The sequence below is a fragment of the Podarcis cretensis genome (genome assembly GCF_951804945.1).
Source record: "Podarcis cretensis genome assembly, chromosome: 6".
In the NCBI taxonomy this organism is placed as follows: Eukaryota; Metazoa; Chordata; class Lepidosauria; order Squamata; family Lacertidae; genus Podarcis; species Podarcis cretensis.
The window spans coordinates 57,516,069-57,530,494 of record NC_137175.1 but is presented as its reverse complement, the minus strand read 5'-3'; the positions used below and the strand labels follow the sequence as shown (position 1 = coordinate 57,530,494).

The following is a 14,426-nucleotide window of genomic DNA, read 5'->3' as shown; positions in this document are numbered from 1 at the left end:
AAGCGAGATGAGCGCCATAACCCCAGAGTCATTTGTGACTGGACTTAACTGTCAGGGGTCCTTTATCTTTACCTTTTTAGGAACACTGGAAGCTCTGCCACTGAGCTATGGCCCTTTCCCACATGCTGTCCACACAACAACCTGAATACAAAAATGTCTGCCATCTCTCACCTAAATTAAAATGACTTCCAATAAATATGTTTAGTCAGTTTTAATTTCTGAAAAATAATTCAGAATTTATGTTGCCCAGTATGTATACATTTTTTTTAAAAAAATCTTAAGACGCATTACTACTATTCAATGGCTTTTTCGTCACAAAACTCAGATTGTAATTTCTCCACGTTTCATGGAAGCATATTCAAAGAATTTGTTTGGTGGGAAATAGAACCACCAACATTTGTGAGAAGAGTTAAAATTATTCACCAAGATGTAAAATACCGATCATGGATTTTGCACTGTAGAAATCTTGGTCAATGGCTGGTCCACTTGTGATACAGTAGTAGAAGAAGGTGGTATGGTAGTATTGTCAGGTTCTGACTTTAAAATATTCTGCGTCTGGTCTGATTGTGATATTTCAGTGGAGAAGGGCCCTGTGATAGCATTGTCAAGTACTGGCTTCGAAATTATCAATGCTTGGTCTACTTGTGATACTGTGGTAGAGTAAAGCCCTATGACACCACTGTCAGTTTCTGACATTGAAATTGCCAGTGCCTGGTCTACTTGTGATACTGTAGTGGAGAAAATCCCTATGACAGCACTGTCAAGTCCTGTGTTAGAAATTGCCTGTGTCTGGCCTGCTTGTGATACTTCAGTTGATAAAGGCCCTGTGATAGCATTGTCAGGTTCTGACTTCAGAATTGCCTGTATCTGGCCTGTTTGTGATGGTTCGGTAGAAGAAGGCCCTGTGATAGCACTATCAGGTTCTGACTTCAGAATTGCTTGTGTCTGGCCTGTTTGTGATGGTTCGGTAGAAGAAGGCCCTGTGACAGCACTATCAGGTTCTGACTTCAGAATTGCCTGTGTCTGGCCTGTTTGTGATGGTTCGGTAGAAGAAGGCCCTGTGATAGCACTATCAGGTTCTGACTTCAGAATTGCCTGTGTCTGGCCTGTTTGTGATGCTTCAGTAGAGGAAGGCTCTGTGGTAGCATTGCCAGGTTCTGACTTCAGAATTGCCTGTGTCTGGCCTGTTTGTGATGCTTCGGTAGAAGAAGGCCCTGTGATAGCACTATCAGGTTCTGACTTCAGAATTGCCTGTGTCTGGCCTGTTTGTGATGGTTCGGTAGAAGAAGGCCCTGTGATAGCACTATCAGGTTCTGACTTCAGAATTGCCTGTGTCTGGCCTGTTTGTGATGCTTCAGTAGAGGAAGGCTCTGTGGTAGCATTGCCAGGCTCTGACTTCAGAACTGCCTGTGTCTGGCCTGTTTGTGATGCTTTGGTAGGCTCTGTGATAGCACTGTCAGGTTTTGGCTCTGAGATGGTTGGTTTCTTTAGTGTCACATCCTTTGAGGTACTTGGATCTTTGACATCATACAAACAATGGTCTGGCTGAACTCCTTGCAATACTTTACTAGATCTTGTGAGATCATTGTCAGATTTTGATTTTGAAATAGTTTTCTTCAGTTGTGGTGACACATCATTAGAGGTACTCTGCTCTTGATTATCTGGCTGTTGTGGAACAGGAACCAGGTCGTTTTTGGGGGGCACAGTGTTGGAACCATTTTCCATGGTCACGGATTGTTGGGAAGAGACATCATCACGTACATCAAATAATGATTGTATGCTGTCACTGGACCGAGAGGGAAGCACAATCGCTCTGGATCTTATAGTCAAACCTCTACATGATATTTCTGAACTGCCTTCTGTATCAGAGCTGCCATATATTTCCTTCATAATAACAAATTCCTCTTTGGAACATGTTTTAGTAGCTGCAATGGAAAGGATCACATTGTTCATTAGAAGTGCATGATTTTAAAAATGTAACCATATCATAAATTTATATTAGATAAAATGAGGAAGGGGATGAGCAGAAGCTGTCTTTACCGGCCCTTCCTTTCACTGGCAGCCCCATGACATCCCTAAAACGACTCCCTCAAGAGATGGGGGACCCTGATGAATTGAGAGGGCTGTGGCACAAGGGAAGGGGGAGATAGTAAAGGTCAAGGAGAAGCAGATTCTGCGAATAGGAGTGCTGCTTACAGATGCCTGATTTTCAGTGATTTTAGTGTATTTGATACAAGCATATGAGTTCAGTGTTCCTTCTACACATGTGCATGGACGTAGCTAGGATTTATTTGGGGGGGGCAGGCCTTTTGTTCGGGGGAAAGAACCTCAGTTTGCTATGTATTTTTATTTATTTGTATTGATTCAGGGGGGCAGCTGCCCCCTCCCTGGCCCCTCGGCTACACCCATGCATATGTGCTATTTTTCCTGTGGTGTAACTAATTATTAATATTTTTGTGTATTTGTTAATTATTTGTATTTCATATCTTCAGCCCCTTGAAAGGGTCCTCGCAGTAGACAGGAAAACATGCACAAGCATAAAAGGGCATCAAAACATATTTAAAAAGTAAAGAATAAAGCAACAAAAGCAATTCAACTGATTCTTGCCATGAAACAAAGTAGCAAGGCCATAATAGAGATTTGCCTAGCTGTGGTGAGTCAGAATGGCAAATACACCCCAAACTTAGGTAGGTTGCACCACAATTCATTACATTTGTCAGGCAAAAGATAAATGGAACGAATAAAAGTAGCTGAAAGAGAAAGGTGACAGAGAAAAGAAAAGGAGAAAGCCCTATAGGACAAAATTTTGAAAGTTGGTTCTAATTTGCAAGTTGGAGTTTAGGGTAGATGTATTGAAGACTCAATACATCTACAAAGTACATGCAAAGTACATACATACAAAGTACATACATACAAAGTACAATACATCTAAAAAGTAGAGACATCACCTTGCCAACAAAGGTCCGTATAGTAAAAGCTATGGTTTTCCTAGTAGTGATGTATGGAAGTGAGAGCTGGACCATAAAGAAGGCTGATCGCCAAAGAATTGATGCTTTTGAATTATGGTGCTGGAGGAGACTCTTGAGAGTCCCATGGACTGCAAGAAGTTCAAACCTCTCCATTCTGAAGGAAATCAGCCCTGAGTGCTCACTGGGAGGACAGATTGTGAAGCTGAGGCTCCAGTACTTTGGCCACCTCATGAGAAGAGAAGATTCCCTGGAAAAGACCCTGTTGTTGGGAAAGATGGAGGGCACAAGGAGAAGGGGGCGACAGAGGATGAGATGGTTGGATAGTGTCTTCGAAGCTACAAACATGAGTCTGACCAAACTGCGGGAGGCAGTGGAAAACAGAAGTGCCTGGCGTGCTCTGGTCCATGGGGTCACGAAGAGTCGGACACGACTAAACGACTAAACAACAACAACAACATTGAAGACTCTCTTATTAAAATAATTATTATTGGCCAGCTTTTCAAAAGCACATACAGTGTGTGTCTGAAAAGCACCATTTTCACTATACAGTAACTGAAAGTGACCAGAAGAGCTAGAATCTGTTATGGGTTTTTTTGTATCCTCTTCCATACTGCAAACTTGTATTTTAAGTGTTAAAATTATACAAACAGAATGCAGCTGTAAAAGGAACTGTGGGTTCTGAGTATTAATGAGAGAAAGTGTTGTTTTATTCCTTTTGGCACTTTTTTGTGAAGAGATCAAGATTAGATGTTCCTCATAAGGAAACCCATGCACTTTAGACAATATGGTCTCTGTGTAAGAGCCCTTTCTTGTGGATGGACAATACAACATGGTATGACGACTTCATCTGTTTGTTTCATCTATTTGTTTACGTTACATTTATTTCCTGCCCTACATTTATTTCCTGCCCTAAGCATCCTAAGCATTGGGGGACGCAGGTGGCGCTGTGGGTTAAAGCCTCAGCACCTAGGACTTGCCGATCGAAAGGTCGGCGGTTCGAATCCCTGCGGCGGGGTGCGCTCTCGCTGCTCGGTCCCAGCGCCTGCCAACCTAGCAGTTCGAAAGCACCTCCGGGTGCAAGTAGATAAATAGGGACCGCTTACCAGCGGGAAGGTAAACGGCGTTTCCGTGTGCGGCTCTGGCATGCCAGAGCAGCGATGTCACGCTGGCCACGTGACCCGGAAGTGTCTCCGGACAGCGCTGGCCCCTGGCCTCTTAAGTGAGATGGGCGCACAACCCCAGAGTCTGTCAAGACTGGCCCGTATGGGCAGGGGTACCTTTACCTTTACCTTTAAGCATCCTCAGTCAGACAATATTATTGTATGTAGGGGTATATCACATTGTTACCAAGAGCCTTTTCACAAAATGTCAGTAGTATAACAAATTCTCAAACTGCACTCTTAAGAAAAGTTTTAATACCTGTTGCCAATATTTGATTCTTCCTTGATTCCTGTGAGACATAAACAGAAAGATTATCATCAAAGCACCATGATTATTATATTAAAAATGATATAAAATAAAGTACTTTCAACTGTAACTTGCTTGGTTTATAGCTGGCTTGTAACAGACTCAGGAAGCCTCTGTATTCCTGTCCTAGTGGATCTGTCCCTGCTCCAGCCCCTGTTCTGCCAAAACTCACCTACTGAGACTTCTGCTCCAATGTACTTGGTTTACTTGGTTTCCTATGGCTCAGAGTTGCCATCTTGCAGAAAGACCTCCCTTGCTAAACTAGGTCAAATGTGTTTAGGGTTAAGGTATTAACTTGGCCTCAAAATATTACCAGTGCAAAAATGCCACATATATTAACAGTTCATTTTCCATTATTATATTTTACCTGTGGTTGTCCAAAATGAAAATTCTGCGAAAGAGAAATAGGCGGACAACACTGAGAAGCAGTGTGTTTCCATTCCTTTTTGGATTCTTCGCCTTTCAAACCAGCTTCAAGAAATGGAACAAATTGCCTGAAATGCATTTTAATACATAAATATTATGGTTCTCTTTGAGATAGATCATGAATCTAAAGAACTAACATGTAATAAAATTAAATAGCTAGGTTTTTAAAAATGCTTCGCTGGTATATTTCAGAGGTGGGAACCCTAAGGCCTAGGAGCTGAATGTGGTCCTCTATTCCTCTCTACCTGGCCTTCAGAACTCTCCACAGGCCACGGCCCTCAATGACTCCAAGTGTTTTTGACTGGCTGGAATGTGCTCTTGAACTCCAATGATGCCCCTTGCTTTTCTGGATAGAGGATACAAAGTGGTATGTGCTCATGGGTAAAATTTATATCTGTTGCTCCACTTCCTTTTATCTCTAGCCCCATCCACACTGGTGTGTGGCCCTCAGGATGAAAAGGTTTCCCCAGCCTTGGTATAGATGGATGAAAAAACACTTGGCAATTTTTAGCTGACCTGAATGATGAAAAAGAAGTAGAGACTATGCAATAAATCAATCTCTTTAAAAGCGGTATTGCAAAAATGATTTTGATAAAGATGAACAACTTGTACAATGATCAAGAAAACTGATTAAGGAACAATTCTGGGATTCTATTTAGTTGAATTTACTGTAATAACCATTTTTGCACTTTTTAATTTATGAAGCCACCCCCCCCCCAAAAAAAAAATTATATCAAGTAGGAGGACTTCAGTGGGACACATTTCTATAAAGGTGTTTAGTTTCAGAGTGGTAACCCTCATCATAGCACCACGAGACAAAGGCAATATCTAATTAAGTCAATGGGGCTGCTGAGATGAAAGGTATTGCTTATTTAAAGTATTTTTATACCACTTGTAATTTAAAACTCACAAAGTGGTATAACCACACTTTGGGGGTGCTGTATCTTAATGCAGTGCCATGGCTGCTAGTCCCATGGCCTTCTAGTGAGTCCTGAATGCCAGTCAACAGCTGAGCAGTGGCTGGGCAATACTTCTGCATTAACATGGGAGCTCTTTTGTGGCTCCAAGGCTGGTGGGGGCAAGAGGAGGAGGACAAGCCCCCACTGCAGTGCACATGTATTCAAAAGGCAGCTGGCAACATTGCAGAGGGAAGAAATAGAGACCACCACCATAAGGCACTGGTTGTGGTAAATTGAAGAACCCCAAATTAAACAAATGTATATTTCCCTGTAACAGGGAATGGAATCCCAGGGTTATTTGGATCTGGTTGGCAGCTGTGCACCATCTTCTTGCAGAGAGGAGGGCAGCCATAATCACCTTTCTCCACCTGGGACTTAAAATGTTTGGTATGCTCATAGTCAAAGGAGCTCTCCATAAAACATTGTGCTTGTGGCCCTTTCCCAGTCACTGGCGTCCCAGTTTCTGATTTGATCCTGGAATGTCCCGCTTTTCCCTAGGATGTCCCTATTTTCACTGGAGAAAAGTTGGAGTGTATGGAATTGTCCAACTCCCGAGTCATCTGAAGACAATCCTGTATAGAAAAGGTTTTTTTAATGCTTAATGTTTTATTGTGTTTTCATATATGTTGGGGCAAACCAGTAAGATGTGTGGGGTATAAATAGTAAAATTATCATTATGGAATGGGATGTCCTTATTTTCATTGGAGAAATGTTGGAGGGTATGCACCACCTGCCCTGTGGAGAGGGAGGGAGGCAAAGACAAAATCAAGGCCTGCTTCAATTGGACGGTCCATCTCCCCACCTGGCAAAATTTCCACGTTATATAATTTATTTGTCTTAGTAGCTAAAAATTGTAAGTCCTCTTGGGTGCCTTGGAAGGAGGGCAGTATATAAATGCAATCAATCCATCAATAATAAAAATTCCCCAGTTCATGGAGATGTAAGAGGTGCGATACTCAACCAGGCCTTGCCCTAAGCCCAACACATCCCTATCGTGGAAACAGTACAGCAGGGTTGTTAATTGTGACTGTCTGGTATGACTATATTATGTCAGTCCTTCCAGTCCATTTCCAGTCCATATTAACTTTTAAAAGCCCTAAACAACTTACATTCAGTTTACTTTTAAAACTGCCTCGACTTTAAGAACATATTTTGATGCCCTTCTCAATATACCACCACCAAACATGGTGCAGAGAGTGGCTGCTGGAGTGAGAGCCTTTTCAGTGGTGGCACCCTGGTTGTGGAATACTTACCCCAGAGAGACTTTATTTGTGGCGACGCTGTGGTCTTTTTGGTACCTTTTAATTTTATTACTCTATTTTTTATTTATTTATGTCTTACAACATTTAGTGCCTTTCAGATCTTTGGGATTTTTAAGATACATTGTTTAGAATATATATAACAAGATGAACTACTAAAACCTTGAAACCTACCTTCTATTATAGTACAGGTAACCTGCTGCTAATGCCAAAGTAAACAGAGCTAGTCCAAAAATAATGGCACATGCTATAAGGGCAGAAGTTACACGCGTCAAAACATCTAAATAGAAAAAAAAATATTTTGAAAGTTAATTGTATGTACTCAACATTTACTTTGTGGGTGTTTCTTCTTTAAAAAATTACACTTCTTCTGTTACAAACTAGACACTTTGAATGTGCAAAGCTAATTAGACATTTATAGCAGCATATCCATGTTACTAAGGGACGCGGGTGTCGCTGTGGGTAAAACCTCAGTGCCTAGGACTTGCCGATCGTATGGTCGGCGGTTCGAATCCCCGCGGCAGGGTGAGCTCCCGTCTTTCGGTCCCAGCTCCTGCCCACCTAGCAGTTCGAAAGCACCCCTAAGTGCAAGTAGATAAGTAGGTACTGCTTTATAGCGGGACGTGTGTTGCGCTGGTGCTGGCTCGCCAGAGCAGCTTCTTCACGCTGGCCACGTGACCCGGAAGTGTCTCCGGACAGCGCTGGCCCCCGGCCTCTTAAGTGATATGGGCGCACAACCCTAGAGTCGGACACGACTGGCCCGTATGGGCAGGGGTACCTTTACCTTTACCTATCCATGTTACTGAACACAGGTCCCTTACACAGCTGTAAAGCAGAGTGACGTAGGGCAAATAAAAGTAGGTGGGATATGGGTGCTGACCTCTCTCCCTGTCCTTCACTTTTGACCATAACAATCCCTTCACAAAGTTGTGTTTTTGACCTTTTGACTCCAGTACCAGAAATAAACCTAGCTAGCAGAAATTCTGCCATACATCTAGGGCTGAAAGGAGCAAAAGCAATGGGAAGAGAAGGGTCTCTTACTCCCTTCCTCCTGGGCTGTTTCCTCTGCTTTAAATTACCATCACCACTACTTTACAACAATCTATTTTTCCCCTATGGGCCAAGAGACAGATTACTTTAGGAGTATACATTTCATTCTGTAATTTGTCTCTCTGCCCATAGGATAGAAAAATACTGGCCTTTTAAAATTCTGTCATGCTGGTGCCAAATGTATTGCTCTGCTTTCTTTTGAACCACATCAGCAAGGCTAAGAGTGGGGTCTTGCCACCTGGGCAGCCTGCTCAAGCTTGCACCCCAAGGAGGTCACTTTGGTGCTGCTAATACAGTGGTTTGATGCACCCACGGAGGCGCACTCCATTGTCTCCCAAGGCAGACAAATGCCAACAACAAATTATTGCCATCTAACTGACAAACAGAACTAGGTTGTTTAGACACATAATAGAAGCAGCACTTCCCAAGGTGACACAACATAGTGAGCAGGAGAATATAAAATTAATTAAGGATATGTTTCCGTGATTGTAGGCCTGTCTATCTAACAAGGCTTAAGATATTACCAATAAAACACTTATGGATTGTAAAAAAAAGTACAGAATCACTCAAGGCAAGATGACTTGCCATTGCAGGATGACTCATGGGAAGTGCTTCATGAATGAAATGATGATGATGATGATGATGATGTTTGTCTACTCCATCTCCAGCAAGTCTATCATATCAGTAGCTAGAACTTCAGAGACTAAGAGTAAGTTCTGTAGCAGAAGTCCATAAAGAGGGCCCTGTAACCAGCAAGGAACTCAGAAATTGCAAGGCTCAATATTATGTTCCTTCCATTTTGAGTGATATCAGCCTTACAGAATCTTTCAAGGCCTCCAAGATTATACAAGCTCTATTACTCAGGCCACAATCTAGCTCCATCAGCAGTATGGGGCATACTAACTCTTATATTTATGCAACTTCATATACAGTATGTAACAATTTACTGATATGCCAAAAAGAGAAAGCACAGATGTTTAGAATTTGGTGTCAGACTAGATATCCTTGAATACAATTCTTATTTATATTTATATTTTTTTATTTGTGTTAACATTTACAAGACATTTCCCAACTAAGAAGAGTCCTCAAGGCAATATTTAAAAAAACAGCAAAGAAAATGAAAACAAACTTAACATTAATTTAGCACTGCCAGAGCAAAACAAGGTCAAAAGTGAGCAAAATCAACAACAAAGGCAGCAGCCTCAGCAAAACCAGCAGTCAGAGAAGATAACTTATCAATCCTTAAAACCTGTTGGAAGTATCACATCCTTCCCTAAATATATGAAGGTTCATAAGGGGCCAGAAGAGCCTTTCACAACTTTGGCTTCACTTCCCCAAATAAAAATATTTCAAATATAAAGCAAACATGGTTTTTAGGACTGTCCTATGTTTAAAGAAATCTCAGCTGATCAATCAAGCTGGTTTTAATTTATTAATCTATTAAATCTGCATAAGTTTGCATTATTAAACATTTATTATGAAGAAAAAAATACTTCCTTAGTGCAAGAGCATTGCCATGATTTTTGTTGGGGGGGGGGAGGCAGCCAAAGTTGTTGAGCTTTTCTTGGGAAATCACAGGTAAAATACCCCTAAATAGGACATGGGGGCAGGCTTCTGCTGGGAGGAGCAGAATCTCAGATAATTGAGTACTTTCAATGATTTTCAATAATATTTGTGAAGTCCCCTGCCTTGACTACACCCTTGCCTTAGTGTTTTGGATAATGGATACATATTCTGCAGTACCATCTCAAAAACGGCTTTTTCTGTGTAAGAGGGAATGACCTTTCTAAAATGGTGTCTGCCATCTTCACTTTTGTATAAGTACGCATATTAAAAATGTTTAACATTTGGAGGGGAAATACATTGCCCAATTACTCAGGGATGCTTTTAAAAATCAGGATACATTTTTAAGCTATGCCTCTAACTAAGGAGTAGATTGCAACATCCATTAGCGCCAGCCAGCATGGTCAATGGTTAGCAATGATGGGAGCATCAGTCCAACAACATCTGGAGTCACAGATTCCTAACTCCCAAGCTTGCTATCAATTAAATGTTATAGCCTTAACTCTTAAAAAATATTATTTCTATTTTACATGTAAATTATAGCATAAATAACAGCAGCGTAAACCTACCTACAGATATTGGTACCGTTTCTGCTTTTGCTGATCGTTTCGTTCTTCCAACAACCGATGGACCTTTAAAAATGTGTTTAAAGAGATATAACAAGATTGGTAAACTCTCTTCCGTATCAAGATGCTTTCTTACCATGAGTGCTTTTAGAGGCAAAATTCTAAATCCCTTATGAGCAACACTCAAGTATTTCTTTTTTATTCTCTTTGAGGGTTGCATGAGATATTTCAGCATTTTTGTCATGTAGATTGATGCCTTTGCTTCATCCATTTCTGAAGTAAATACTACATTATTCACACCCACAGCAGTTTTAATAGCTGGAAAGGTAGGACTTATTAAGGAAGGCTGCACATAGTAAATTGTTGATAAAACTTCTATTCCATTTTCCCCAGGTTTATTTTCTTTAGCTCTGAGCCACTTGCCTAATTTTATTAATTTTTTGCTTCTGTACATTTTTATTTGAAATGCAGACTCCTTTATTTGTTGAATGTTGGGCATTACAGGTTCATGTGCTGAGAATATTTTCTGTTTGCTGGCACTACTTCTTTGGTAAGTAAATGCATGTATAAATGGAAACTTCTTGTTTGCATTCATATAACTTTTAGTTCTTGTTTTCCATTTTTGCAACTTGATATTTTCTCTGATAGCAAAGCTTGTCCACCGCTGAAAACTTTTAGAGAACTGACCATATTTTTCAAATCCCATATATGGACTGCTCCATTCTCCATTTAATACTTTCTTCCCATCAGTCATTCTGAATTGTTCTTTATTGTAAATATTTGTGTTCTCTTTAGAAAAGACTCTTTCTTTGACAGAAGTGAATATTCTATTACTGTTATTCTTAGATTTTTTCTTTTGTAGTACCTCAGCTTCAGTAAGCACTTTTCCTCTTGGTATCTGTGGTTTTACTAACTTTATCACCATACTTTCTAAACCTTCCTGATCTTTTTGGAAATATGCTTCTTCAACGTTTAACATCATATTTGTTTGACATGCTATATAACCCAATAGTGACCCGGCTCTTATGGGTTTGTGCCTATTTTCAAAGTATGTGATTTGCAATTGCTCCTTTCTTTTAGTTTCAGATTTCTTTCTAGCACCATTCAAAATACTGCGCCAATTCACTTTTACTTCATAACCATCACATTTTCTGTTCAGAATATTCCTGAGTATGTGTCTTAAATAACTTTTTCTTCTCAGAATTAGTTCACTTCTTCCTACATGTTTTATTGAAATGTGTACACTTATGCTTCCATCTGTAATTGGATATGGATTTCTTTTATATAATATTACATATTTTAGCAAGATTTTATGCTGATAGTTCCTGTAAGCATTCTTCCTAGATGTTTTCAGATTTGTTCTGAAGCCGCTGTAATTTCTGATTCCCCTTTTCTGCGTTGACTGGTCTAAGATCACATTTCCTGATGTTTTGCATGAACAATTTTTTGCCACTGGTACTGATACTTGTTGATACTCTAGCACATGTCCTGCAACAAAGCAAACAACATCATTAATTTAATTGAAATATTTTAAGCTGCACCAAGTTCTAATTATTATAAGGCTAAAGCTCAGTTACGTATAAAGCTAATTTTGCCAGTGCACAGTTCTTTAGGACAGCGTTTATGAACAACTCCCTCAGCGCAGAAAACGTTACAGTATGGCAGACTTTCGTAAATTTATAGTGGCATTATGTATCATCACAACTGCTGAGGACTAGTCCATATGTGGGGGTCTTGTAGTAAGGTTAAAGCTTACTGGGGAATGATATATAATGAATTGAAAAGGATGTTCAAAATAACTTTTATTTTAAAAACCCAGAAGCTTTTCTTTTAGGAATTATAGGGACAGAACTACCTAAATTGTATAGAAATTTATTTATGTTTGTTACTGCAGCAGCAATAATGTTATTTGTCTTTAAGTGGAAAGAAGCAAGAGTCCCAGTAAAGGAAGAATGGATACAAAAACTTATGGAATATGCAGAAATGGTGAAACTTACCAGCAGAATAAGAAATCAAGATAACAAACTTTTTATAAAAGAATGGAAATGGTTTGTTGAATATTTACAGATAAATTGTAAACAGATAAAAAAAAATATTAGGAGGATTAGTGTCATAACCTGCAGTTTTATAAGAGTATGTATTTATAGTAGATAATTACATGAGTAAGTTAAATGAGCTTGGATATGCAGAAGATATTAAGAAATAAAATTTAAAAACCACAGAAAGAGGGGAAAGGAAAGTCAAATTTTGGAATGTCAAATTGATTGTAAAACTAATGAAATGTGTAAATTTGAAAAGTATAAATAAAAAACTAAAACAACAACAACGGATAAGGACTAGGATTGTCATAACTGTAAAAGCCACATGATGCCTTCTGTCTCTCTTTGTCACACATCACACTCTAGCTTGACACAGAGACACAGTGCCTAGACAGGGTCTCCATGAAGCGCCTGTTTTAGGAGCTATGCAAAAAGGGGGACTTTTTCTCTCAGCATCCCCTTCATCAATAAGACCAGTAACCACTAATGGTGCATGTGGTGAGGCAGAGCCCCCCTGCTAAAAGAAGCATTGCTACAGCTTACGACGCTGCTGGAGCTGGGGCAGTAACGAGCCATCGTGACCACCAATCTGCCACACCCCTTGGTGCAACCCCATGGCTCAGTGCAATCCAAGCCATGTCTGCTCAGAAGTAATTCGTATTGAATTCAATGTAATACACTCCCAGGTAAATGGCACCAGGATTACAGCCTTAGGCCCTGGTCCTCCTGCTGCTGATGGACTCCAACTCCCATCAGTCTCAGCCAATCACAGACAATGGCCAGGGATGATGGGCATTGTAATCCAACAACATCTGGAGTGCCACAGGTTAGACCAGGGGTCAGCAAACTTTCAGCAGGGGGCCAGTCCACTGTCCCTCGGACCTTGTGGGGGGCTGGACTATTTTTTTTTGGGGGGGGGGAATGATGCAAGAGCACCATGAGCCCCGGTGGCTGCTTACCTGTGTCTTGCGAGTGGCAGGGGCTGGTGGCAGTGGAGGGATGATGAGCGGCGTGCGAAAGGGCTCCGGAGAGGGGCTGGTTAAAATGGCAGTCGCTCGAGTGCTGCTGCTACTGGCACCAACAAAGCCCAGCCCCCTTCCTCTTCTAGGCAGGGCAGGGAGAAGCCAGGAGAAGGGAGGGAGGAGGCGCTGCCACCACCGCCATGTGAGGGAGAGCGAAAGTATGTGCTTGCTGGTGATCCATGCGGTGATTCCTGGACCATCCGCAGGCCAGATCCAGAAGGCAATTGGGCCTGATCCGGCCCGCGGGCCATAGTTTGCCTACCCATGGGTTACACACTGAGGGAAGTTACAATAAATTATATTTCTAATCAGCTATCACAGCAGCCATTAAAATATACCCAAATCAAGAGGAAGGCCTGCCTATAAGGAGATTGGAACTGCCAGCAGTTCCTTATTTGGTAGGAAATAGAAAGGATAAACACACTGGAAATTTAATGTAGATTCATTTGAGACATCTCAGAATTACTATTGATTTTTTCTTGTTTGTTCAATTCAGATTTGACTTTGTATCTCTTTGAATTCCACCATGGGTCTGGCAGTTGTATCTAACCAATAATGATTTTTGTTATGTCTGAAATATAAAATTTCCTTTAATTCTCAGGTTTGAAAGTCAGAGAGTGACTCTAGATTTATATTGTTGGGAAATGGCAGTGCCTATGAAACTTGGAGAAGGTATTGAAGTCAATATATACCCCTGCCATGCTTATTGCATTGAGGGCAGGGCACTAAAACCTCAGCCCCACCAAATAAACGCTACCCATAACTTAAAGCCCTTACCACACAGTCTTCCCATTTTTTCCTTTCAAATACCAGGGACAGGGTGGGCAAGGAAGGAGCCCCCTAGTTTCATTTTGCAAACCCCATTCCCAGCTGTGTCTCTATGCCTTCCTCTCACCTGGCCACACTTCCCAAAGGACAAGCAGATGGCCCAGAACAGGAGACCCTGTGACTGGCACCAGAACCAGCAGTGTAGCCATAAGGGATCTAGTGCTCAGCATGGCTTCCTCCTGGCTGGTGTAGAGGTAGAGTTGTTGTTAATGGTATGTTCCACAGTTGTCGCTCTGTGATTGTTGGAATGGAACAGTTTGAGGGGGGCCTGACAGTTG

At 41.0% G+C, this 14,426-nt stretch overlaps 1 protein-coding gene across 2 annotated transcripts; it reads right to left on the bottom strand.

Moving 5' to 3' along the window:
* Positions 1-196: 196 nt before the first annotated feature.
* On the bottom strand, positions 197-14,381 carry LOC307218204 (uncharacterized protein). 2 transcript variants are annotated; one of them, XM_079980265.1, is made up of 7 exons: positions 14,216-14,381; positions 10,947-11,747; positions 10,263-10,325; positions 7,255-7,360; positions 4,804-4,930; positions 4,389-4,419; positions 197-1,925 (listed from the first exon to the last, which is right to left on the bottom strand). In XM_079980265.1, exons 1-7 carry the CDS (start codon positions 14,316-14,318, stop codon positions 442-444), a joined length of 2,715 nt encoding a protein of 904 aa, XP_079836391.1. In that variant the 5' UTR covers positions 14,319-14,381; the 3' UTR covers positions 197-441. The 2 variants fall into 2 exon arrangements, with proteins under 2 accessions (XP_079836391.1, XP_079836390.1); XM_079980264.1 differs by having other exon boundaries at positions 10,263-11,747; positions 14,216-14,377.
* Positions 14,382-14,426: the final 45 nt, after the last annotated feature.